Below are 24,830 nucleotides of genomic sequence, written 5' to 3'. Positions count from 1 at the left end.
CAGGTGAATGTAAGATGTAATAGGAACATTGTCCTGTTCTGTAATAGCAGGGTGCACTAATTTAGACAGGCAGCACAGAACACATTTCTGCAGTCCTCAAACTACAGAGTAAACGTTTCAGCCTTTAAAAGACTTAAAAATGATTTGAAAAGAGCTCTATTTGATGGGGGGAGAGGGGCAGAGAGTTTTGAAATGCCGTTTTTTGTGAAGTCGTACTTTTTCATGTGATCATGTGTGTACAGTGCAGTGGCGTGAAACTACTTCTGAAAGCAAAAATTTAGGATGATCATTAATGGTTCTTGCAGACCACCTTTCATTCATCTTCTTCTGTGATATACTTGAATTTCAATGTTTAAATTTAACTGAAAGCAAGCAAAAAAAGATCTATTAAGTACAGTACCTGTCAGGAATGTTAGCCGTGTTCTGATTCATATGCAACATCAACCTAAAGTTGACTTGCACAGTAGTGCAACAACATAGAACATTCAGAGATAAATGTTACCTGTCTTTAGCTCTCTGTAAGTCAGAAAAGTCGAGGATATTTTCCTATTATGAGTTCTAATGCAGTCTTGATTAAATAAACGTTGGAGTTAGATTGCATCGCTACACCTTTGTCACAGGTGTATTGAAATCTACACTTACATTTTTTTTTCTGTGGGAATTCTGCATTTTACAGTCCACAGTCAAGTTTCACATAGCTTGTTTTACTGTTCATTTTACAGTACTCAGACTTGTATGCAGAGAGAATAATTTTCCTCAACTTTCTTAAAGCATAGTTACTTACAGTACTAATTACAGAGGTAAGTCCTTAACAAATGTCATCAAAACTATTTTCGGACTGCTTATTAAGAAGGAAATGTGGCAACTTTATTGTATAGATCTAAAACTCAATAGAGCACTCAAATTGACTAGACGCAGCTTTCAGTGTTTATGTTGTTGTTTCAGAAGGCAGAAAATTATTTCTAAATTTTAGAACAGTCTTTTAGGGAATCTGCTTCTGATTCTGCCAAAGTGAAAATTTTGGAATTTACTTGTGTGTCACTGGAGCTCTTGAAGTTGCCTGAGGCAATAAGGTTTATTTATTTATAAAAAACAACAAAAACATTATGAGGACTACTGATATTAGCTTAACAGGAAGTGAATGGAACAAGTATAAACTGCCTGACTCCAAAATTCATATTCCTGGCTAAATAACTGCTGCATAATCTCAAAACTCCCATGCAGATTTTAGCATTTCTTCTTGAAGCAGATTTAAGAAAGACGCCATTAAAAGCAAGCCAATGCCTTTTACATAGTATAAAGATTTAAAATAAATATATAATGTAAAATGCACCAAGATGAAAGCAATGCTATTTAAAAGTTTATGGCATAAGGTGTGTATTTATGTTTCTATTTGCAAACTTACTTTATCTGAGGGAGCATTTTGATACATCCAGTCAGAACACAAGTGTCACAGATTTTGTGAGAAGGTGGCAGCTTGGTAATCTGAAACATTTAAAAATGCTACTCGAGCATTAGAGCCGTGAGAGGGAAGTTTTATCTAACGGTACAATTGAAACTTAAAACTTTAAAATAAACTTGGTGAGTCAAAATTGCTCAAACAGAGATTTTTGAAATGAGGCAGAATATGCAGGAAACTATGCTATTCTGCAGCCTATTGTTTCTTGATGGCTTTTCATAATGTTTATTACTTTTAGTCCTTTTAAAATCGGTTGTTCTGAAAATTGGCTGAGCTTGTAGTTTGATGGATCTCAGAATTCCTGCTGAATGGATTTGGATCCATTCAAATGGATCCATTTGAAATTCCTTTAAAGTTAGTGTTTCTAACTAGTTGAAACATAAAAACATCACGCTTTACTAAGTTTGATTTCTGAATACTTATCTTGTAAAGCAGGTGTGAAAGCTTTTCCTAAGAATGTGTAATCCTTATTAGAGGGAATCCTGTCCCATATGTTTTTCTTACCTTGCAAAGATCAGGAAATAGATGCGCTTGGCGGGCAAGTTAATTCATTTAAAGACATTCTGCAGCATTTGTACAAGAGAGAAGAGTGTGCTCAGATCTGTAGCAAGAATGTATTTGTGACCATTAATGACATACAGAAACCTTTTTTGGCAAATGTTTCTTTTGAAGCCATTTACCAGAGCAGTGTGATGATTGAGTAAGCCAACATCCTTACAGAGCTTGGTATTCTTGGGAACTCCTGCCACTGTTCTTAATGAAACTTTTGCCTGAATTGTCTAGTTTCTGAGTTTTCTACCCTATATCCTTTTTCCTGAGTGTCACTACAGAGCTGGCCTGGAGGAGGTCCTTGAGCTCAGAGCATCACGCTCAGTTATGGCCTGGTTTGGATGTGTGGCGTGAGGGCAGGAAGTTCCCTCGGATACCCAGTGCTGGCTCTTTCCCCAGGCTACTGCAATGGGTGCTGGCTACAGGCCACAAAGCCTTGGGACAGACCTGCGGGCATATGGTGCCAGAATCTCTTTGTAGCTCTGTCAGCTGGCACTAGGCTTTCCCCATTACTGTTACTACCTGCACGTCTGATGTAATTGCTGACAGTGCCTTCTTGAGTACTGTTGATTGAGTCAAACAGAACTAAACATTCAGAGCATTTTTCTCTTCTGACTGCTTCACCAACTCATATTTGACTTTAAATCTGCAGAAGAAACCCACTTCTGTGCGTAATGAGAGTTGTGGAATTTATTGCTTCAGCATAATGTGATGCAGGCTTTCATTGTGTAGTGAGAAAACATTCTTTCTTACTGAGCTGCTTTACCATACGCTGTGCATACGAAAATTTTCAGTTATGCTTTTCAGTCTTATCTGCTCAGATATTTCAGTACAAAGACCATATTCTCAGATATGCTTAATTACTAGGAGCAACAGGAAATTTCAGAATAGGACCCACAAGGCTTAATAGATTCTAAAATATCTTCAACTGTGGCCTCTAGTAAAGCACATAATCCTTTGTGGAATAATTTATTTTATTCCTTTATATAAATCTGTTGAGAAAAAAAATTGATTTCAGATATTTTATTCTCAAGGGAAGTGATAATCTCTGTCAAATAATTCTTGTAACAAAACAAAAAAAAGTCACTTTTGTTATAATGAGACGTTTTTGTAGAAAATTGATGCTTGGAAAACCGAGGTGATCACATACAAACAGGCTTCTGTGTAAAATAAATGACCTTTCCAGTTTCTTATCTGAAGATTTTGAAAAATAGCAATTTCTGTTATGAAGTCTCTGTCATCAGGTGACTATGGGGAGCTTATAGAGAATATGGAGTCAGTCTCTTGCCAGAGGCGCACAGTGAAAGACGAGAGGGAATAGATGCAAACATGGGGGATAAGAAGTGCAGGTTGTGTGTCATGAAATTGTTTTCATAGGGGTTTTGTTTGTATGTTGGAATGGGTGGCCCAGAGAGACTGTAGAGTGTATCATTTCAAATACTCAAAACTTGACTGGTTGTCATCCTGAGCAACTTGATCATAAAGAAGCTTCAGTTTTGAAGTTGGTCCTGCTTTGAGAGTTAATAATAGCTAGCGAATCTTCATATGGCTCATACAACATTAACATCTCTGCAGTTAAGATTTCGAAGGATCAAGATTTGAGAATGTATCACATTCCTTTTCACATAGACAGAAACTTGGTTTTCTTTGGTAACATGGGAAGAATGTTCTCCTTTGTATGAAGCTTGAAAGGCATCTAGTTATCAGTGATGGTTAGAAAAAAGGAATTCCTGTACGGAATCATGTGTATACAGTTGCCACATCAAAGCATTCTGGATGTATGTTTTTGACTTTAGAAGTCTTCTATCACCATTTACGTAGAGTTCTGTGAAGAAATCAGGAAATTAAATACAGTGTTTTTTGTTTATAGGACTTTATATAAACTGACTTGCAGAGTAAGACCATCTAATGAGATGTGCAGCAAACTCCTAATATTTAAATTTGTTTTACAGGAATAAGGGCCTTAATAGTAAATACCCTTGATGGATTTGAACAGCTAAGCTTGGATAAAGTCATGTTAGATTAAAATGAACAATTATCTCTTGAGTTCTGTATCGCTAAATTTAGTATCAGGCAGTGTAATAGTTCTGTTGATGGTAGGTTTAATGTAATTCTTTAACAAGATTTGCTTGGGAGTGGTACTATGGTACAGATGTGTTTGTGTGAGTTAAGCTTTGAAGGTCAAGCAGTTGTACCTTTTAAGCTTTTAAAAATAATATTCAGATAAGAGGCTGTATTTCTTTTAAAGTAACATGGTTGCCAATAATATGGATTCTGGACTTTTAGACTTACCTGTCTTTATCTGATTTTTATTTTTTATTTTTTATTTTTTTTTAGGCCTGGGTGAAGGGAACTGTTAGCCACATTACCCAATTCATTGGGAATAAAGGAAAAAAATCTTGTTTATTACTGGAAATATTGCTAGTAACTGTATATGTTTATTTTCCAGCATTAATTACTGCTGTCTAAATAATGAAACCAAGGGAACATAGGCTGACTCAATACAACTGTCTTTATTTTCAGGGACTTTTTAGTGCTTTTCTTTGTGAAATTAGAATTAAGCTTAAATTTGTCTAATTCGTGGGCACTTTTGCCCTGCCCTTTGGTGTTAATGTACTTGGCAGCATTCAGTACAGCAGTTTTTTATTTCCTAGATAGTAGTAGAGCTTTCTTTGTTCACACATGTCCATGATTAAAAAAAAAACCAACCAAATAAATAAATAAATTGAGAGTCTTTTTTCACTGTTTCTTCTCTTTAAGTAACTGTGATAGAATCACATTGGATTGTGATGCGTTTTACTTAATTGCTGAAAGTCATCTGGCTTGTCTGTGTTTCCTGTTAGTCCTGAAATCCAGTGTGGATCTAGCTATTAGATCACGGTGCAAGTATAAAGCAGGTACAAAGGTAATTGGAGAAAGTATTCTTGTTTCGTGCTTGCCTGCCAAACAGTGTCTGTGTGAGCAAATAGCCATTCACACAAGTTGCTTATGGGCAGTGAGGGCTGAAGGGTAGTATAAACCATTGGAAGGTTCATTCAGAGTCGCTCTGGTACCCTGTAGGTAGAGTAATGAACATCAATGAACTGTTGACTTTTAACAGTATGTTTAATTAGAGCTTAATACATGCTACTTGACTCAATAAAATATAATGTGCCCTGACGGCGTACGGCAGTGGGGATGATTGGTGCAGTTGCTGCAAGTGGTGGTTGCAGTGGGCAGATCTGAGTGGGACCTGGTAAATACTGTTGGTCTCAAGCCTTGTCGGGTGTCCGTTTACTTAGGTACTGCATCGCTGTGGTATTAGTAATCCGACTGTTGTTAATGGTGCCATCTAGCCATATTGAATGCCAGGTTGATTGATTAACATTCAGGAGTCGCGTTGGTGATAATTGCTCTGAAATTACCTCTCACACAGTAGTTATGGAGGGTGAGGTTCAGCTTTTTGTAAGAAACTCATCAAAGATTCTCTGTCTATAAATAGGAGTAATAAATGCATCAACAATTTAATCAATTTTCCACTCTTAATGGAAACAAATTATTTTCAATATGCTTCATTTCACATTTGGTCATAGTCCCAGTCAGTCAGGTTTAATTAAAGCTCAGTGTTCAAATTGCATCAAGAATCAAGTCTCATAATTTGGAAAGCAATCTTCAACAGATGAAACAAACATTCAGTTTGTTCGTGGGTTTTTTTTTTTTTGTGTTAGTCTTCTCTCTTGTGCAGTACCATGAAAGTACTGTTTTAAAATGTATTATGAAAAAAGATTTATATTTTGAGGGGGCTTAAAGATTCTATTCTTGGAAGGCAAATTTGGCATACTAGCACATTATTTTTATTTTTCAAAGCTCTGTAATCTGACAGATTCTTCAATGTCCTCGTAATCTCTCTGTGTGTGTGTGTGTGTGTAGTCACAACTCCTGGGGACTTGCTTGACTTCTGTAAATTTGCTGAATTTACATTTCTCTAAGAGGTGAAAAACCACTTCCTTTTCCTTTTGCTAATGTCAGCCTTCTGTAATGACTCTTTTACAATATGAAATCAAGTATTCAGTGTTAACCTCTAGGCTTATTGTTAATGTGAGTCTTCCTGAGATTGTTGAAGAAGAAATTGAAAAGATTACTGTATATGCCAACTGTATTAGAATAAACATGGCAGTAGCTTGTTCAAAACAATTGGATTGGTTTCTTCTGCCAGGCTGTTGGTGCTAGTATTGCCTTAATGTGAAAGGCCAAAGAGAAATAAGATGTTTAAAGTAAATGTTGTAAAGAGCTGTTTGCACTAATTTGAGGGTGTGCTATTGAAATTTAGTGAAAGATTCTAGAATCAAAAGAGGAGAGGAAAAAAAAATCCACAAAAAACGTTTTATCAGTTGTGTGATATTTTAGGTATAAATTTGCTTGTGTAAGTTTCTGTTACCTTCCTCACTCATACTAAATTAATGGTATATTTGAACATCAGGTTTACATAGGTGTGTCACATGATATTTAGAAATATTGGCAGTTTGTTCAACTGTAGAAAACTACTTCTGACTTACAAGCTATGGGTAATTTCTTAATGAAGCTTGTATGATGATTTTCAGTAAACAAAAGGCATATGTTGTTATTTTTTCTACTGTGCTTCTGGTTCTCTGGTATTTATCAGGCAAGTGATAAACATAACATGTTTCACAGCAGAGTTCTTTAATTGGGCCACAATTTATTCTTACCCAGTTTACTTGGGAAATGAATATAACACCAGTTCCTTGACACTGGGTAAGGATAGAAGGCAAATGGCAGTAATTCAGTAAACATCATTTTGCCAAGTACTCTTGGATTTCTTTTTGACTTTGTCAAATTCCATGTCTTATAGAATCATAGAATCACTCAGGTTGGAAAAGACCTTAAAGATCATCAAGTTCAACTGCAGCCTAACCATGCTGTCTTTTTGACGGTGATGCTAAATTTTGGGCAGGAAGCCTTTTGCGTGTGTGTGTGTGTAATTGCTTTTCCTTTGAACTTTCTTGACAGGCCACAGAGCTGTGTATATTGGCGTTCATGTCCCATTTGGAAAGCAAGGTCGTCGACGGCATAGACATCGTGGGCATAGACATCACAGAAGAAAAAAAGAAAAAGAAACTGATAGAGAGGATGGCAGAGAATCTCCATCATATGGTAAGAAATTTGTCTGGAGTTCTTTGTGTCTCTTGAAAATAAGCTTATAATAATTACTTTGTGCTCAAGTGCTTATGCTGTTTCTTTTATTCTTACTGTAATTGTTTTTCTATCTTCAATCAGGCAAACGTTTTGTTGCGTTTTATATAGTCATGAAGTGTTGGGCTTCAGGTGTGTAAATGAATGTTCAGCAGCCTGCACTGAATTGGGCTGGGTTTATAATACTCTTTTAGCATAAAAATATTGGTTATCTGCATTAAACTCAATTTTGTGATCTTGTATTTTCTGCCACTCAATACTTCAAAAAATATGGATAGAGCTACAAAGCTGCATTTCCATGGTAACTTGATCCATGATCTTAAAATACTTACTTGAGTCTTCCAGTTGTCTGATAGTAAGGAATTGTACTGCCTCTTGAGATTTAGTTTTTTGGATTTCTTTGAATATATTGGATTTGGAACAGGAGCGATCTGCTGTATATCTTCATAGATAATAAATATTGTTTTCAGGAGCTTTTTTCAGAAATGGTTTATTGGATGATGAGAACATTGCAAAAGCAGAATTTAGTTCAGAGTTTATTAGTAATTCAGATCTTTCATCTGAATCTAAAAAATACTCTTGAAGATAATTTTGTGCTGCATGCTTCTTGCTGGGGCTGGAAAATGTAACTGTTACATTTTATTTCTTCTATAATAGAAATATGAGTTATTTTAGTTGTTGAGTTTCTCTTTTTCTTCAAGACACGCCATCCCAACGAGTGCAGTTTATCCTGGGTACTGAAGATGATGATGAGCACATTCCTCATGATCTCTTTACTGAAATGGATGAACTTTGCTTCAGGGATGGAGAAGAGTATGAGTGGAAAGAAACTGCAAGGTAAGCTAAAGGTAGATTGTTTCAAGGTGTATCTTCGAGTGATTTTATTTGAAAGAATTGCAAATTACATCTGAGTTGGAATTTTCTTGAACTGTAGAAGTTTTTCAATTCAGGCTCAGAAGACTGAAACTTCTACTATCATTGTCAAATTATGGAGAAATTTATATGGTTTCTGAAAAGACCCTGAATTTCACTACTGCAAGTTGTAGCTTTGTGAAAGCTACAATGTTTGTTTATTAATACATGTGCTTAACCATGTAGCGCAGAATTTACTGTCTCAGAAAACTTTGCTCTATTATTGTTGATAATAAACAGTGTCTTTTTTTACTCAAACCTAAATAATATTGGGTATTTACATATGTTGTTCTTAGGAGGTCTTTTAATTTTTTGTTTGTCCTGAAAGATTGTGTGTGTTCTTTGTAGGAGGTCACAGTTAATTTTTTTGCTTCTACATGTGTTGTAATATTTGCTCTTCCAGATGCAGTGCTTCCGATTACCTTATTGCATTCTGACTTTTGCAGAAGTTCAGCTTCTATTATACCTGTAAATTAGAATAAAAGCCAATTAATAGTTAAACATTAATGTTACTTAACTCTTGAATGTCTGACTTGGCATCCTAGAATCAACATTATATGCAATGCATTTCAGACAGTTTTTTAATCCTAAAATACAGATGAAACTAAGACATGCAAATCAAGTAACATAGCAGAATCCTACACTGTTCTTATGAATTTATGAATAGATAGGTATTGTTTAAACCTGATGAAACAAAATGGACTAGAACTAAAAGAGCTCAGCCTGGGCAAGGAGCTTAGATAAGGGTTCTAATTGTTAATCTGCTCAGCTTTCTGAGACAGGAAAGTCAGCATGTACTGATGTATCTCCCTCTTCGGTGTTGCTTAGAGCCACAGAGGAAAGGGCTTGCTAAGTTGTCTGTTTTCTAGGAGAAATATAAATATTTGTATGTGTATTCATTTCAGGTGGCTGAAATTCGAAGAGGATGTTGAAGATGGTGGTGATCGGTGGAGCAAGCCTTATGTAGCAACTCTGTCTCTGCACAGTCTCTTTGAACTACGAAGCTGTATTCTTAATGGGACGGTCATGTTGGACATGAGAGCAAACACACTAGATGAGATAGCAGGTTGCAGCAAAACTTTTTCTGAAATACTTTATTTCTAAATCTTAATCTCTATTTGAAATGCTTTTTTAAAATATTCTTGAAAACAAAGTATTGAAGAAATAGTTATGTACATCTGCAGTTTTCTTCATCTGGTTATAAAGAGCTGGTCGTTCACTTAAAAGGAGCTCTGCTGGTTGAGTAGCACCTCATTTATTTACATGTTTTTAGGATGAGGTCTAGGATCTACCTTTGTTCTAATTCCTGAATGTGTTTTTTTTTTTTTCTACAGATGAAATATAAATATCTTCCAGAGCATTTTAAGACTTATTTGTGCTCTTTAGTACCATAATTATTAATCATAACTTGACCTATGTTAACTTGATGCCATTAGTGCGGTTGAGTGTTGCACATCTATTATTTTTTTCACCTTTGTAATCACATGGTCATTTTAGGTTCTGTAAAATCATCTTGGAATGCTTTTTTTTAAATCAGAGTTATACTTGTTTAGCCTGAATGCCTTTGAACTAGCTTCACCTAATTTTCCTGGTATCTCTTGCTACAGGTGCCAGACAGTGGAATGCCTGCTCAGGAATCATGCTAGGCTTAGGGCTGCCCAACATGTTTGAGAAGGACAAGGTGTTTTGGCATTAAAAAGTTGGCATAGCTTGAATTTTTTTTTTAAGTTCTTCAAATTTTTCTTAGGAAAGGATCACAAATTTCCTATTTTCCTGACTTGCTAAGGAAAAGTGTACATGGTTTGTAAAGGCAATCGATCATTAATTGAGTTTTATTAAATGAATTGTAGAAGTAAGCTTAGTTTATAAGGAAGATAGTTTGCTTAATTCTGTGTAAACAGTGCTTTTGTTTTTTAATAGCAAATATTTTCAGTGGGTCTGTAACATATGAAGAGATTGCATACATTTGTTTTAAGTTAATTTTTGGTGCCATTATGAAAGTACACTCTGCCAAGAATTATTATTCTACTCAAGGCTTTAAATGTATTATCTCGGTTCCCTGAATAGGTGTTCATAGTTTTCCCTTAGACATGCCAGGAATTTCTTTTGAGAAGCCATAGCATAACACTGTGTGTTACCAGTGATTCCCAAAGGAGGTTGTACTGTACTGGCAAAGACTTTATGGCATTAATTTTGCTTGTAAAGCATTTTGAGCCATAACTTTTTTCATTATGAAAAGTGCTATGCGATTACGGCTTATCATTGCAGCTCATTGATGCACTTGTTAAGAATAGAAAAATACATTGAAAAGTTACGTGTCACATAGGGTAACGTTGGTTTGTGCAGGTGTGTGTTTCTAAATAAAAATAACTACATAATCACAGCGGACTTTCATCTGTGTCAGCATACTGATGAGATGCACCTTTGAAACTTGATACTGTTTGCCAGTTGATTCATCAGTTTTAGCTGATAAAACTAGCTTTCATTTTACATTTCCTTTTTAAAGTGTGTGGTGTGTGTGTCACAAGCCTCAGGAGCTCGAGTCATCTGAAAGTAACAGAAGTTATGGAATTCATCCCATTATCTTAAAACTTCCCTTCTAGTGTAGTGATATACTTTCAAACTAGGGAACACCAGGTTAAGGCTTTAAGATGTCTGTACTGCATTTTTTCTTTCTTTGTGTATTCACTTTTAGTTGAATACGCAGGTGTTTCTTTTTTGAAAGGAAGTTGCAATTGAAAGTAAACCATAAAATATTAAGTAGCTTATTTCTTAAAATGATACTACTAGTATTTTTGGATCTACATTCTCTGTTTTACTTATTTACTTGTTTAATGACATCTTTGAAAATTTCCTGTGGATTCTTGAAGATGGCATTGATATTGAAAAGGCACTTCTGTTTATCACATAGTTCATTTTTTTTCATATGATTTGTTGCAACTACAGTGTTTGGGTGTGTGGAAGAATAGCTACATGTATAAAAATTTCATTTTTCTGTTTTTACTGTTCTGTAGATATGGTCTTGGACAACATGATTGCTTCTGGCCAACTGGATGAATCCATAAGGGAGAATGTGAGAGTGGCACTTCTAAAAAGGCACCATCATCAGAATGAGAAAAAATTCAGCAATCGGATTCCCTTGGTTCGGTCTTTCGCAGATATAGGCAAGAAACATTCTGACCCTCACTTGCTTGAACGAAATGGTGAGATAAGTTGTAGTGTCCAGTTTGTTCTAACCTGTTACATAATGTTTTCACTGGGAGATGAAGGAAAATTCAGCTGATAATTGAAGATAAGTGTTTTCTTCTTGATAAGCAATGAACTAATAGTAACAATGTATGCCATGCATAGCTATGGATGATGTTTCTGTATATTTTTGAATTCACTCAAATGCTTCACTCCTGCTTGTATATGTAGCATGCATTATTATTTTGAAGTGTAGAAGTAGATGCCGTAATGCTTATTAGGGTACGCTTGAATAAAATATGTAATATCTGAGGAATTTCATCATTGTGGCAAAGTTTCATATGCTTGTCAGGTAGCTAGTGCTTGCTTATTTAGTTTATGCAAGAGAATTTGCTTTGTGATCATGTTGTGAGTTCAAGTGATGCTGCCGATTACTGACTTTTAATTCAGTGTTATTTATACATGGTGAGAGACCTCACTATTCTAATGGTGAAGAAATTACTTTTGTCCAGGACACAGTTCTTGCCATGTTTTCTGTAGAACAGTCTGTCTGGGGGGAGGAAAAAAATGCACGAGAAAGGTATATGCAATATTTTTAGAGACTTTAAACTGCAGAGCAGTTTACTTCTGTTTTTATGGCTTGTTTCCATCTCTGATTTTTTTTTTTTTTTTTTTTTACGCTTTGCATTAACTAAGCCATGTGAAATTTCAAGCTAAATTTATGAGTATAGTGAAAACTTAATACTGATTTCATGAGTCACTCCTTGCAACAGAGTTCCTTTCCAGTCTTTGGAAATGTCTCATACGCCCTGCTTAGTTAAGTGCTTTTTGTGTTGAGTCCAGGTTCTGTACGTCTGTGGAGTGTTCTCTAGCCCAAACTTTCTGATGCATGTTCTTAGCTAGTGAGTAAACGATGCATACTTTTCACTGAATCAGAATCAGTTTTTCCTAGAAAGGAAATGTGACTGATTAAAAGTACAATTTCTTCCATATAACTTCAGGCTCGTTCTTTTTTGTTTAGCGAATGTGAAAGTTTCAAATATAGACTTGGTTTTACCCATCCTTTAACAGCTGTATCCCCAGCGTTGATTTTTTTTTTTCCGCTTGTTAACTTTTCCTTTATCGTCATATAGTCACCCTCCATGAAACTGGTAAAACAAACACACATGTATAATAATTTTTAGGCACCTGGTACACATGTGCGTTTAGTTTTAGGACATCTGATGTTCATAACTCAGACATCCTTATAAGTCCAGTGCAGTTGTTATTCGTAGTGATTAATACAGATAAAATCAACCAATTGCTTTGTTGGCCCTCCTGACTTCACTGTACTGCCATTATAATTGCTCAACACTAAGACATCAGTTCTTATTTTAAATCGTTTGTATCTGTAGGACCCACTTTTCCATGCTGCAGGGGAATGTGTGTGACGTTTATCTAGGTATACTTTCTGTGCCTCTGTCTTGCAAGTTGTTCTGAAGTTGTCAAGTGTATTGGTCTCTGTAATAGTGCCTAGTACAAATGTCAGACTAAATATGTCTAGTTTGGTATTTTGGTTTTGCTTGATGGCATATTATGTGAAAATAGCATGGCTTTGATTTCATAGATTGTAGGAGAAGTAATTGTTTTTCTTCTCAAGGTGACTTTCATCCCAGGTGTTTTTCTCTCCTTTTTTTTTTTTGTTGTTGTTGTTGTGAATAGAACTAAACATTCTAATGGAAATATGAAGATACAGTCTCTGTTCCTGCTTTAGAAAGAACTAGAATCCATGACAAACTGAAACCTTGAAGGACCTATGACAAGAATATTCTCTTTAACATGAAATTAGTGGGGATGAATCCAGTGGAGACTGGATGGGGGAAGAAAAATCACAGTGAATTTTGGAGAGATGTGTTTGATTTTAGGCAGTTTGGAGGTATTTGGTAAGTTGCAGTAAAAAAGATGGAGAAGGAATCATGTAAATTCTTCTTTATGGTCTCTTTAAGACTATGTACTGAGATTACACATGGCTAGAAAACTTACAATTAAGCAAGACCTCTGTAGGAAGACAATAGCATGTAACATGATTCGATAGTTCAATCACGTTGTTTTTAAAAATATTTTCATAAAAAATATTAATTATATATAATGAATGGAATTGTGAACTCTTGTAATGTATTAACTACTAAAGATTTTTATGGTAGTTTTTCTTGATGGCATTAGAGGTAGCTGCTGTGTGATTTGGAAGAAGTTCTAGGAAATGTTGAGTTTGAAGAGATACCATTTTTTAGTTTTGTTCATATATTAAAAAAAAAAATTCTTGCTGATTTTAAAACAATATCTTCTCCCACATATCTTTGATGTTCTGATTAGTACTTTCGAGTAACTTCTGACTTCTCTAATATCTAAAATCAGATCTGCTCTTACCTTGTCTCACTTGCATGAGTATGACACTTTTGGCCCATAAAGCTTGCAATTTACTATGTAAATTGTTAATCCATATTTGTTTCTCTGATTTAGTATGTCCCTGTTGTAAGCCTCATGGTGTTTCATTTGTTTTATCTCAGGGGAAGGCCTTTCAGCCTCCCGCCACTCTTTGCGAAGAGGTCTCTCTGCCTCAAATATTTCCCTGAGAGGAGAAAACCGTTTGTCAGTTCTTCTCAATTACCTTCTTCCCTCTTCAAGAGCTGGAACCCCGGCAACCTCAAGGTGTACAACCCCTGTAACTACCCCTCAAAACACACCACCCTCCAGTCCTACCTGCAGCCACCCACCAACCACAAGTGCCCAGACAAGTCCACTTCAGGGCAAGGATATTCCTTCAGTAATTATCCACCCACCTGAGGAGGACTTAGAAGTGCAGGAAAGCCAGGAAGAGAAGACAGAGGAGAATGTTGGCAAAACACCAGGCAACTATCAAAATTTAAACTATCCACGTGTGATGCTTTGTGCATCAGGATCACTGCATTGTGATGTTTTTGGCACATAACTTGGGCACAAGGGATTGTGATAACGGTTACTTCTGCCTGCATGTTTTATTTCTTCTCACTTGTGACTGTTTTCTTGTTCTGCACTTCTAACTTCTTAGCTTTTTAACAAAAGCTTGCAAGAAAATTATTTATTTAACCTTCATTGGCATAGTTGAAAAGGAATAAGGTTTTAAAACATAATATGTAAGCAAAATGTCAAAAATGTTGGCCTTTTTCTATCACTCACTTACAGTCCATGCCAGGTTTTGTTTTTATTGTATTTTTGTCAGTGGATGAAGTAATGTTTTACACAAGTGATTGATATCCAGAGCTTAAGTCATAGTGAAGTATTAGAGAGGACTATGAAAAGAATTAGGAAGGGTGCAGTAGTCAATCTTATCTATAGATTAGTTTTATTATGAAGTTGTTGAGCACAGTTATTTTTGCTTTTGCGCTTTTAAAAAACAGGACCATTATAAAATGTAGCAGTTTGATGGAACTGGCAGATTCAGTGCATCTATACCTGCTTCCAGGTAGCTTTCAATTTGTGAAGTGTTTCAACATCAGACATTATTTTGTTGTTTGATATGCAGCAGTAAGGTAAGGTAGTTCAGAACATTCCTAGGTCAGAGCTCAGTAATTTATTAGCCGGCTTACTTACTGGATAAATCTTGTTCTTTAAAGGGATAATCTTGCTTTTTAGCCTTCAAGCTCCTGCTGCATTTATTTTTGCTTTCAGCCACAATCTAGCTTTTAGGTTTTTCTGCTTTGTATCTATGTGTATTTAAAACAAGCAACAAGAGAAGCTGATTTCACCCAAGTCTTTCATCAGGGAAGTTTTTCTTGCTTTCCTTCCTTTCTTATTTAGTAATTAGATTGAAAGATTACTGGAGTTTAGTTCCCTCTGAGCTGCTGCTGTGCACAGACTGAAAAATACAATTTGTTTTGTTGTTTGCATGTATTTAGTGTAAGTATCCTTTATTTATTTATTTATTTATTTATTACCCTTCCAACTCTATCTGTTCATCTCTTTACTAGTATTAGTTTCAAGGTAAAACAGAGCACACTGCTACATAGAGCAGTAAAAATAACCACAGCTAACAGAAGAGGCTGTGGTTATCTGTCTTTTCACATTTTGCAGCCAAGCTGCTTGAATGGAAAGAGTAGATTATTTTACAGACTATGATCTTGAGTTGATTAGAGACCTCCAACCTTACTTCAATTCAGAAAAGTGAACTAAAACCCCTCTCTGTCTCCATGTAGGAAAATAAAAAGAGAATTCACACGAAGACCAATCCCTCTTATGAATGACCTTTCTAAGATACTTAACTTCTGGTTTTTAATTAACAGCTGTAATTAGTTTTCAGTTGTCTTATTTTCTACTCGTCTGACAGGAATGCCAGACCCAAGATCTCAAGAACCCAACAGAAGGCAAAAAAATGATTGAATACCCAGTGCTATTACTATCACTATTAAAGCTTTCCATCAGAATCTCCCAAGTCACATTCAGATTACTTTTGTCCCTCAAGAGGTTGTTTCTCATAACTGAAAAATCTGAAAGGGATGATTCCCCAGTTAGTCCATAAGTAAATGTCTTTCCAGAGAAAGATGAACACCAATAATGATGGAATATATTTTTGTTTTCTGTTGGTTTTCTCCCCACCCCCAGTTTTTAATTTGAGGCATTGTCCGATCACAGAGAGACGTCTTCCTTTCAGATGCTTTTGAAGACATTGTCAGACTGTGATTTCTGGCCTGTAACTGAACTAATCTCTGTCTTGTGAGACAGAAAGAAACTCTGAAGCAGAAGTCATCTTTATTGTCAGAAAAACCCACTTGTCTGAGTTCATTCTGTTTAGGGATCGTGGTCTGTAATTCAGAATATTACAGCTTACATACTTTTTCCACATCTTGATGATTGAATTTGCCTTCTCTCAGTGAAGTGTTTTAATTTGCTAATAGATGGCTTTCTTCTTTTCAGCATTCTTCTGTCCTTGTGCTGTTCAGTTTTTGTTTTCTTACTCTTTTGTAAATAGCTGGAAGGATACTGAAACTGATGTGATTTACTGTAAAAGGCAGGAAGATGGGCATGCTCTCAAACTGCCACTTGATTTTTATCAACCAGTTTTCAGTTTATATAAAGTGAAGCAGGCGAAAGATACTCTTTAAATTCGATACTCTTTAAAATTCTTTTCTTTTGTCATCTCTCATGAACAGCTTTATTTTTTTTCAAACTTTGAAATGGTCGCATTATGAATTTCGTAGGATGAGCTAGGAGGGCAAACGTCTCAGAGCTAAAGATGAACACTTAAAAGTTTAATGATGTTAGTGAATTGTAATCCCTGTGAGTAACAGCTAAGGAGCTTGTTACATGAGATCTCTTAATTTACTACTGATTGTGTTATAAAGCTATATAAAATAATGTTCTGAACAACTTTTGTAAAGGTCTTCTAACTGAAAATAAGTCAGAAGACATATTTGATTTCTAGGAGTATGGTTTTTTTTTTTTTTTTTTTTTTTTCACCCACTGCATTTTAATTTAAAAAGAAAAAAACCTGAATATTTCTTCAAGGAGAAATGGGATGTAACTTTGTCTTTAAAACTTTTCTGTTTAATAACTGTTGTTTGTATGGACATAATTATGTTGGAGTAGTCATGCTTAGGTGTTGAGCTCAGAGTGGAAGGGTAGAAAGTGATTATTATTGGTTGAACTAACTGAGTACAGTATTTATGTTAACTCATTATTTGTGCATGGTTAGATTTCACAAAGGAAATTACAGCTTATTAACCTCATTTGCTTTTTTGCTTCAGGAAAAACTGACCGCACCACTTAAACTTATATAAGCTGTAGAATTGAAAATTAGTGCTTAAGGCTTGGACCTGCATGTTTTTGATTGATGATGGCACTTTGAAAGAGTTTTTTGGAAATAAATTTGGGGAACTAATAAAATGAATTCAGTTGTAATTTGAAATGTTAAATAATATCAAGTTGCTAAATAGTAAGCATGGAGGGAAGCAACTGTGCATTTCCAGCAGTAGTTAGAGTAGAACAGTAGCCAGAAGGTAGCCAGTGAGGACTTTGGTTTTATTTTGACTGGAGTGATGATTGATCTAAATACAAACTGTCTGCCTGAGGCTTTAGGCTTTGTTTAGTTGTTGCTTTGGAAGTGTGTTAAAGCAAGCTTAACACCACATCTGAAAGGTCTAGTTTAGACAGTTAATGCAAAATGCTCTTCTAATGCACATTAAACTGAACAAAGGAACAATCTGTAATAAAAATAAAAAAAAATAAATAAGATTTAGGTCTAGTTGTGCATCCTTAGACCAGTTTTAGTGCTACTTACATAGGGCTGACCATGGCGACGTGAAAGTCAGTGTATTAGAACACTTGGGTCACTTTATTTTTTGTACCCTTCACTGAACATGCAATTCTGTGTTAGCTTAGCAAGCCATGCAAAATTATTGTGTTTTGATGTAGATATCAGAGGGATGTTGTACATTTAACTTGAGTATCTTCACTGTACACGACTCTTCCGCTAATATGCTGAAGAGACGAGTTAGTACAGTAATCATCTGGTTGGATTAATAGTAAGAGCTTTGTTGTGCTGATTGAAGTCACGGTTTGTATGTAGTATGCTATTTGCTTGTACGGGTTTACTTTGCAACTAGGGTATTGCTTCTTACAGTTGTAGCCTGAGGCTTGCCAGTCTTTTTACAATACTTGCTACACAGCAAGGTTATAGTTAACAGGTGTTTGTTTGGTATTCAGGGTCTTCTAAATATAGTGAAGATGCTGTCTAACAACTACTGGGGTGGTTGCAGTTAAAATGTCAACATTTGTTAGATTTTTCTAGAATCAGAATCTTTCTTACTTTCTTATGACGGCTCTGCAAATGGCCATCATATTGCCTCAGGCAACATTTACTTTTTATTTATTTTAATCATATTGTTATTTTGAGAGCACAGTGAATTGTTAATGTTGCGTTTATGATACTAATGTAGAGCACTCTGAATAACTTGCACATTTGCTTTAAGTGAGCTGCCACATTAAGTTTTAATGTGTTGCATCCTTGGTTCACTTTCAATGCCATGTTGAACTTATCTCCTTTATTTGAACTTAGGGCTGTTAGCATCTCCTCAGTCAGCACCTGGGAATTTGGACAATGGGAAGAGTGGAGATGTTAAAGGTACTGGGACAGGTGGAAGCAGAGAAAACAGCACTGTTGATTTTAGTAAGGTAAGTCATATTAAATGCCTTTGTTTTTAGCACAAGAGCTATGTAGCAAAAATTACATTAGCTTTTACTGCAGACTTAGTTGCATACAAGTTGTGTGTAGTATCAGAATGTAGCATATGCTGTATATGCCAAATGTTCTGTAACTCCATAGGACTAAACTTTTAGTTTGGTGGTTGGTGAACTTTTTGATATTTTGGTAACTTAATAAGTGTAGCCTCTGTACTATCTCGTGTAGAAGGTGACGTTTTCAGGTCTGCCATAAAGGTGTATAAGATCAATTTTATAGATAATGAGGAAGTGTGTTCTCCTAGGTGCTTTTTATTTACATGGCTTTTAGAGGAATTCATCCTTTGTTTGTGTTTGCTATACAAAAGTTATCTTAAAAAAAAAAGTTCATCTTAAATTACTAGTTCATCTTAATTACTAGGAGTGTATAATATCACATTCTGAATCAAATCTTTTGTACTACTTTAAATTCATTCCATGCCTCTTTGATAATTAAAATTTGCTGGGTAAGTTGCGTTATGGCCATTACTGTAAAAGTCAGTCTGTAGTGTCATCTGCATTGTATAACACTAAGAAAATTGGTTTTCCACATTAAATAATCATGCTTAACAAAGGGAACTTGCACCGTAGTTCTCATATGATGATAGCAGGTGCCATTTATTCCCGCTTCTCTGTCACAGTTTTTGTGTTTTTGCTTGGCCTGTCCTTCTGTACACCTGCCTTGTCTCCTATTGGGCAGGAGTCAGTCTCCTGGCACTGTAGTTGTGGCACACTTGGTGTGGGACTCAAGAGGCCATCTGTAAGTTCTCTAGGTAGCAATGTAATTGGTGCTTGTGCATGTATGTGTGTGGACAAAGAGTTCATGTGCTTTTCTGAAATTATGTGCAGAAGTGAAAGCTTAGATCTCTCAACTGTCATTCTTCATGGATGAGATGTAAATATACAAATTCTTTTTCAAAATTACAACTTCCTAATATATTTGAAATACACAACTGTGAAATAACTAACTGCATTCCAGAAACCATGAGTAATTACATGAACTCTCCTTAGCTATTTATGCTTAATTTAAGTATGTCCTATTGCAGTATGTCTGTCTTGATAAGTAATCTTAGAGAGATGATTATGCAGTCTGGAGTCTTTTAGAATATAGAAGGAAGTAGTAATCATACCTTTCACAAAATAATTTATTGTTAGTGACTGGCAGGATGATATTTTATGCATATGTCTGTCTTTTCCGTGTTTTGGAGTACTTATTTTGCTTTTGTATTTTTCTTTGTAGCTTTTATTAGTATTAGTTATTAGTAAATAACTGATAAGCAAAAATTTTATGTTACAGAGTTTATGTTAACAAATGCACTTGTTTCATTTTCGCATGACTAGGTTGATATGAACTTCATGAGGAAAATTCCTTCAGGAGCAGAAGCATCAAATGTGTTAGTGGGAGAAGTAGATTTTTTAGAAAGACCTATTATTGCTTTTGTGAGGCTCTCTCCTGCTGTGCTTCTCTCAGGCCTCACAGAGGTTCCGGTGCCTACACGGTAAATAAATGCCTGGAAAGTCTGGCTTTACTTTTTATATAAGTGAACTTGTAGTATAAGTTAATAATATTTCAAATCTCAAGTAGAAGACATACAAAATCACCAATTGTCAGCTTTGAAAATCTAGACTTACATTTAACATTGTAACAGGTTGTTTGATCATACCCCAGCCCTAGAGGAGGTAACTTCATTTTCTGTACACATTGATGCATTGTTGCATGCAACAGTATGATGTTTGACTAAAGTCTGTAAATATGTGGATTTTATTTACTTATTTAAAAAATTGCCAAAGTGTATATTTGTCTTCATTGTTTTCAGCATATACTATAGCAGCAGGCAAAAATAATCTTGGCAGTGTTTTCTTCTACGTGTCAGAATTTTTGGATGGTAGTTACCAAAAGAGCTCACATTGTTTCTTGGGAAATTCAAACTAATTGTACTAATGGAGCTAAAATTTTCTTGTTTTAAATTTTTCAGAATGCTACAGACTGACATATATATGGAATAGCATATTTTATTCTGAAGATACAATCTCAGTTTTAGTTATTGTACTCAAGAAAAATAACCTTGAGCTTTTTGTGCTTTGAAATGAAAGTGCTACTTTTTTGACATGGGAACATTGTTTTCATGGAATATAGTAAAAACGTTTATTGAAGTTTACTGTTCATTTTATATCCTTTTGAACTTCTAAGTATTAGCGTTGTTTAAAAAAAAACAAAATCACAAAAAACAACTAGTAATTCTGCTAGTGATGTTCTGATTTTTGTGAATGAAAATGGAACTTATCTGGTAACATGTACTGTGTCTCACCCCCAGATTGAATTTCACTTCTAAAATGTCACTTTCATCTTTTTAAGTAAAAGAAGTCCAAAATGTAGAATCCCTTCCCTTCCACTGACGCAGGATATGACTATAAGTATGTCTGATGTGTTGGTTGAAATACATCTGTGTGTTTTATGATGCACCTTGTCAGAAATTGAAAGGGGTTTTACTCCCATTTAGGGGCGGTCATCACAAAACTATGGACAGGTCCTAAAGCTCTGAGGCCCTGACTGTGGGCTCTTTGCCAGTGAGAATGGCAGAAGAAATACTCATTGCATTGCAGCCTGTGGATTTTTACTTTTTTTTTTTTTTTTTAAGTGTGTATATATATATATATATATATATATATATATATATATATATTCAGCTTCTTACAATAAATATGTATATTCAACCTCATACAACGAATATATACTTATTATATATTTATTTATTTTTTGTAAGAAGTTGAAAAATTATATGTATTTAAGATTTCAAAGTAATTTTTGTTCTAGATTTGAGTTCCATTATTGACTTTGAAGTCTTTTCTTAGTTTTGTGGAAGTGTGTAAGATCTGAAATGGTAAAGAGGACCAGCAGATTTTCTTGAAACATTAGTTTGAAAGAAGCCTCTAAATATATTCACATGAGTAATCCTAAATCTTGTTGGCTGATTTCTCTGCAGGTTTTTGTTTTTATTGCTGGGACCAGCAGGAAAAGCTCCGCAGTATCATGAAATTGGAAGATCAATAGCAACACTTATGACAGATGATGTGGGTGATGTATTTTAAACATTTGTAGTTAAAGACTCAAAAACTGTATTTACTGACTTGTTAATAAATGTTTTAGGGAGTGGCATGCTAAAGAAAGGGAATTACACTGACTAAATGAAGAATAGTAAAAACTTTTCTTGTTAGTGAATTAAATGGTAGTAAAATGCTTTTTTTTCCTCCTGCTTTTCTTGTGGAACTGCCTAATGTATTTCAGAAAAGGTTTGGTTAAGGTATTTTATTTTCGTATTAGGAAATAAAGCTATTAAATAGAGCTGCATCTGGTAAGAGTGCTCTTATCAAAAAAGGTACCAAAATACATGAGTGTTAAAGATGAAATTTAAGAGTTCATTCATTTGAGTCATAACATTTTCTATCAGAGCATGTTTGTAGCCATATTCTTAGAGCCCTGATGGACAGTTTTAAAGTGCACAGTGACTCAACTATGGTCATTTTACTGATCAAAATTAGGAAGTTTTAATTCTCATCTTGTATCGAGCGCCATCTACTGAATTGAGAAATACTAAAGCTAAATATCCTAATAATTCTGCACTCTTGTAAGTTTGGAAATGTAAACCAGACTGGTCATTTTACAATGGGCAACTGATCCGTGGTATAGTGTTTGTTCAGCACGCTTTAGTTGCAGATTCTAATTTTTAGGTGGCCTGATCTTCAGGAGTATTGTAGATCACTGAAAAAATATTCAGTGGCTAAAAAAAGACATATAAAACCTAAACAGGCTTTAATTTATCTGATTTACTGTTGGAAATCTTAATGGTTAGGTCTTTGGAGATTAATAGTTCAGGCTTCAGTATGTGCAGATGCAATTTAAGATCATCTTCTGCAAGCGGTTTTTAATAGCAAAACTAGTTTTTTTTTTTCTTTTTTTTTCTTTTTTACATTTCCTGTAAAATGTAGAGTTTGTGTTGTAGTGGCCTGTGAAACAGTATAGCTTAGGTGGGGTTTGGTTATTATTTATTTATTTTTGAACAGTAAGAAGATTTGACTACTTGTGCCTCTTCAGAGGTTTTTAAGGTTGGATTGAGCAGGAGGAGGGACAAACAAAATTTCTCAAGAAAAAATTTTCTGTTTAAAGCTTGTTTACGGTTTTTCTGTTGTTAGTTTTTCTTGTTTGCGTTGTCCTCATTTAGCACATTATAGCATTGCAGTGACAGTAGGGCAAAATTTTAGAGCAATATGACACTAATTTGATTTACTGGATATTGAAGATTATAATTATAATAAATTTTAGAAGTTTTTGTTTTTGAAGATGAAACAACCCTATTTTATGATCCATAAAGGTTTGCATATGGGTTGTCTTTAATGTAAAAGTATGCAAGTCTTACTACTGAGGACCTTTTAGAAATTTCCCGTGCTATTTTAAAACAATCAAGTGTTCCTTATAATCATTTCCTCATTCAAAAATTTAAAGAAATAAAAAATGATTGTTGGGTGCTTTCTTTTTGTAGGTTTTCCATGATGTTGCCTATAAAGCTAAGGACAGAAATGATTTATTATCAGGAATTGATGAATTTTTAGACCAAGTGACAGTACTACCTCCAGGAGAATGGGATCCATCTATACGAATTGAACCACCAAAAAGTGTTCCTTCCCAGGTAAATAAGTGGAAAAAATCTAGCAGGAAGCCCCCATGTGTTTCCAAATGCAAGTTAATTGTTCACTGAGTATTAATGTCAGTAAAGTATCAAGAAGGCTGTCAACAATTTGTAAGAAAAAGTAGGTCATTTGATTCATTTATGAAAAAAGTATTGGATCAGTTTCCTGCTTTGTTTTTAAGAAAATTGTATTTAATCTATTTCCTTTTGAAATGAGATTCTGAGGTGAAAGAAGAGTTGTGACATTGTACCTGTGTTCATACTATAAATTTTATTATTAACCTAACAATATCAGTAAGAATATTGTAATTCTTATAAAAACTTTATTTGCGTGCACCATTGATTGAAAATAAATTTTAATGTATATTGGCTAACAAATAATGTTTACTGAATGTTTATGGTATAGATAAATGTAGGTCAAGAGTGATCCCTTGTGCCACAAGGCTTAAAATTGAGAGCAACAGAGAGGTGTTACATTATTGAGCTGTGGCTTCTTCCCTTTCTTATTGTCTACAACTGCTGCAGAGATCAAAAGTATAGCAGAAGACTGATGCTCTTAATCCAGAAGGCTGATGCTGGTGTTGAACTGCAATCTGAGGAGTCAGTGAAATGGAGCAGCAGTACAGTTTATTTCATGAGTAGTGCGAGCCTACCACTTGATGTGTTTCCAAAAAAATCCTCCAAAAACAAAACAAAAAATACAAAGGGTGATTTTTTTTTTTTTTTTTAATTGTCTTTTGGGAATGCAAGATTGGCTAAGAAACATGAGGAGCTTGCTGAACAGAAGAACGACTTCTCACTAAACACTGTGTTTGTTATAAACTGAGGTCAGTTTCTGATACTAGCTGGAGGCTACTGCTCTGGAAATGATTGAGGGAAAAACAACAACTTTGATTTCTAGGCCACATTGCTGAGATTTTACTGTGTTCTGGAAAAGGCGGACTTTGTTTCATCATGTCTCAGGGGAGGTAATTGTTGTAGAAAGGGAAGTTTTACACCATTGTGCAAGCCACTAATAAGATCTTTTTGGGAGCGTTGTACATCTTTGTTCATCTGTATTTAATAAATAACGGGTTTGGCAAATGAGAAACTGATGATCAGCAGGGGATATGGAAAAGGTTTGGAAGATGTGGAGTTTCTCAACACTCTACTTAAATTGTTTTTAGTTTAAAAGCAATCTTTTCAAAATGTGTTTGTGTTGGGTTTTGTTGTTGTAGGAAAAAAGGAAGATACCTAAGTTTCCAAATGGATCTACTCCTACAGGAGAAACTCTCAAAGAAGAAGGTCATCATGCTGGACCTGAACTTGAGAGAACTGGAAGGTGTGTTCTCTTCCCTAAATATTAGCTACTACAAAGAAATAGAAGTGATAAATCTTCATCGCTTTTAATGATGAGATTTGAACAGAAAAAAATACAGTATGCATCCATTCTCCTTTTCAAATGTTGGGTTCTTGCCTGTAAGTGGAAATCTGCTTGAAGTATTTTCAAGCCTGTGGCAATGTTTCTCAACACATTTGTGAAGGATTTTGTATAAGATGCTGCCTAATTTAACTGAATTTTAAGCATTGATTTTTAATTTAAAATTATCAAGAGCATGCAATTATTGTAATTATAGTAG

The 24,830-nt window shown here is 34.9% G+C and overlaps 1 protein-coding gene across 5 annotated transcripts in view; it reads left to right on the top strand.

Annotated features, from left to right (window-relative positions):
* Nucleotides 1-24,830, top strand: part of SLC4A7 (solute carrier family 4 member 7) — an 83,532-nt gene that overhangs the window by 37,123 nt on the left and 21,579 nt on the right. For 3 of the 5 annotated variants that reach the window (XM_085226375.1, XM_010712878.4, XM_085226377.1), the window contains exons 3-12: nt 7,016-7,159; nt 7,900-8,035; nt 9,016-9,176; nt 11,125-11,313; nt 13,843-14,184; nt 18,366-18,481; nt 19,868-20,025; nt 21,511-21,598; nt 23,065-23,211; nt 24,429-24,532. In XM_085226375.1, the coding sequence (XP_085082501.1) occupies nt 7,016-7,159; nt 7,900-8,035; nt 9,016-9,176; nt 11,125-11,313; nt 13,843-14,184; nt 18,366-18,481; nt 19,868-20,025; nt 21,511-21,598; nt 23,065-23,211; nt 24,429-24,532 (1,585 nt within the window). The other 2 variants (XM_085226376.1, XM_031553944.2) reach the window with 2 other exon arrangements.

Source organism: Meleagris gallopavo, chromosome 6 (genome assembly GCF_905368555.1).
Source record: "Meleagris gallopavo chromosome 6, MGAL_WU_HG_1.1, whole genome shotgun sequence".
NCBI lineage: Eukaryota > Metazoa > Chordata > Aves > Galliformes > Phasianidae > Meleagris > Meleagris gallopavo.
This window is presented reverse-complemented; position numbering and strand designations above follow the sequence as displayed.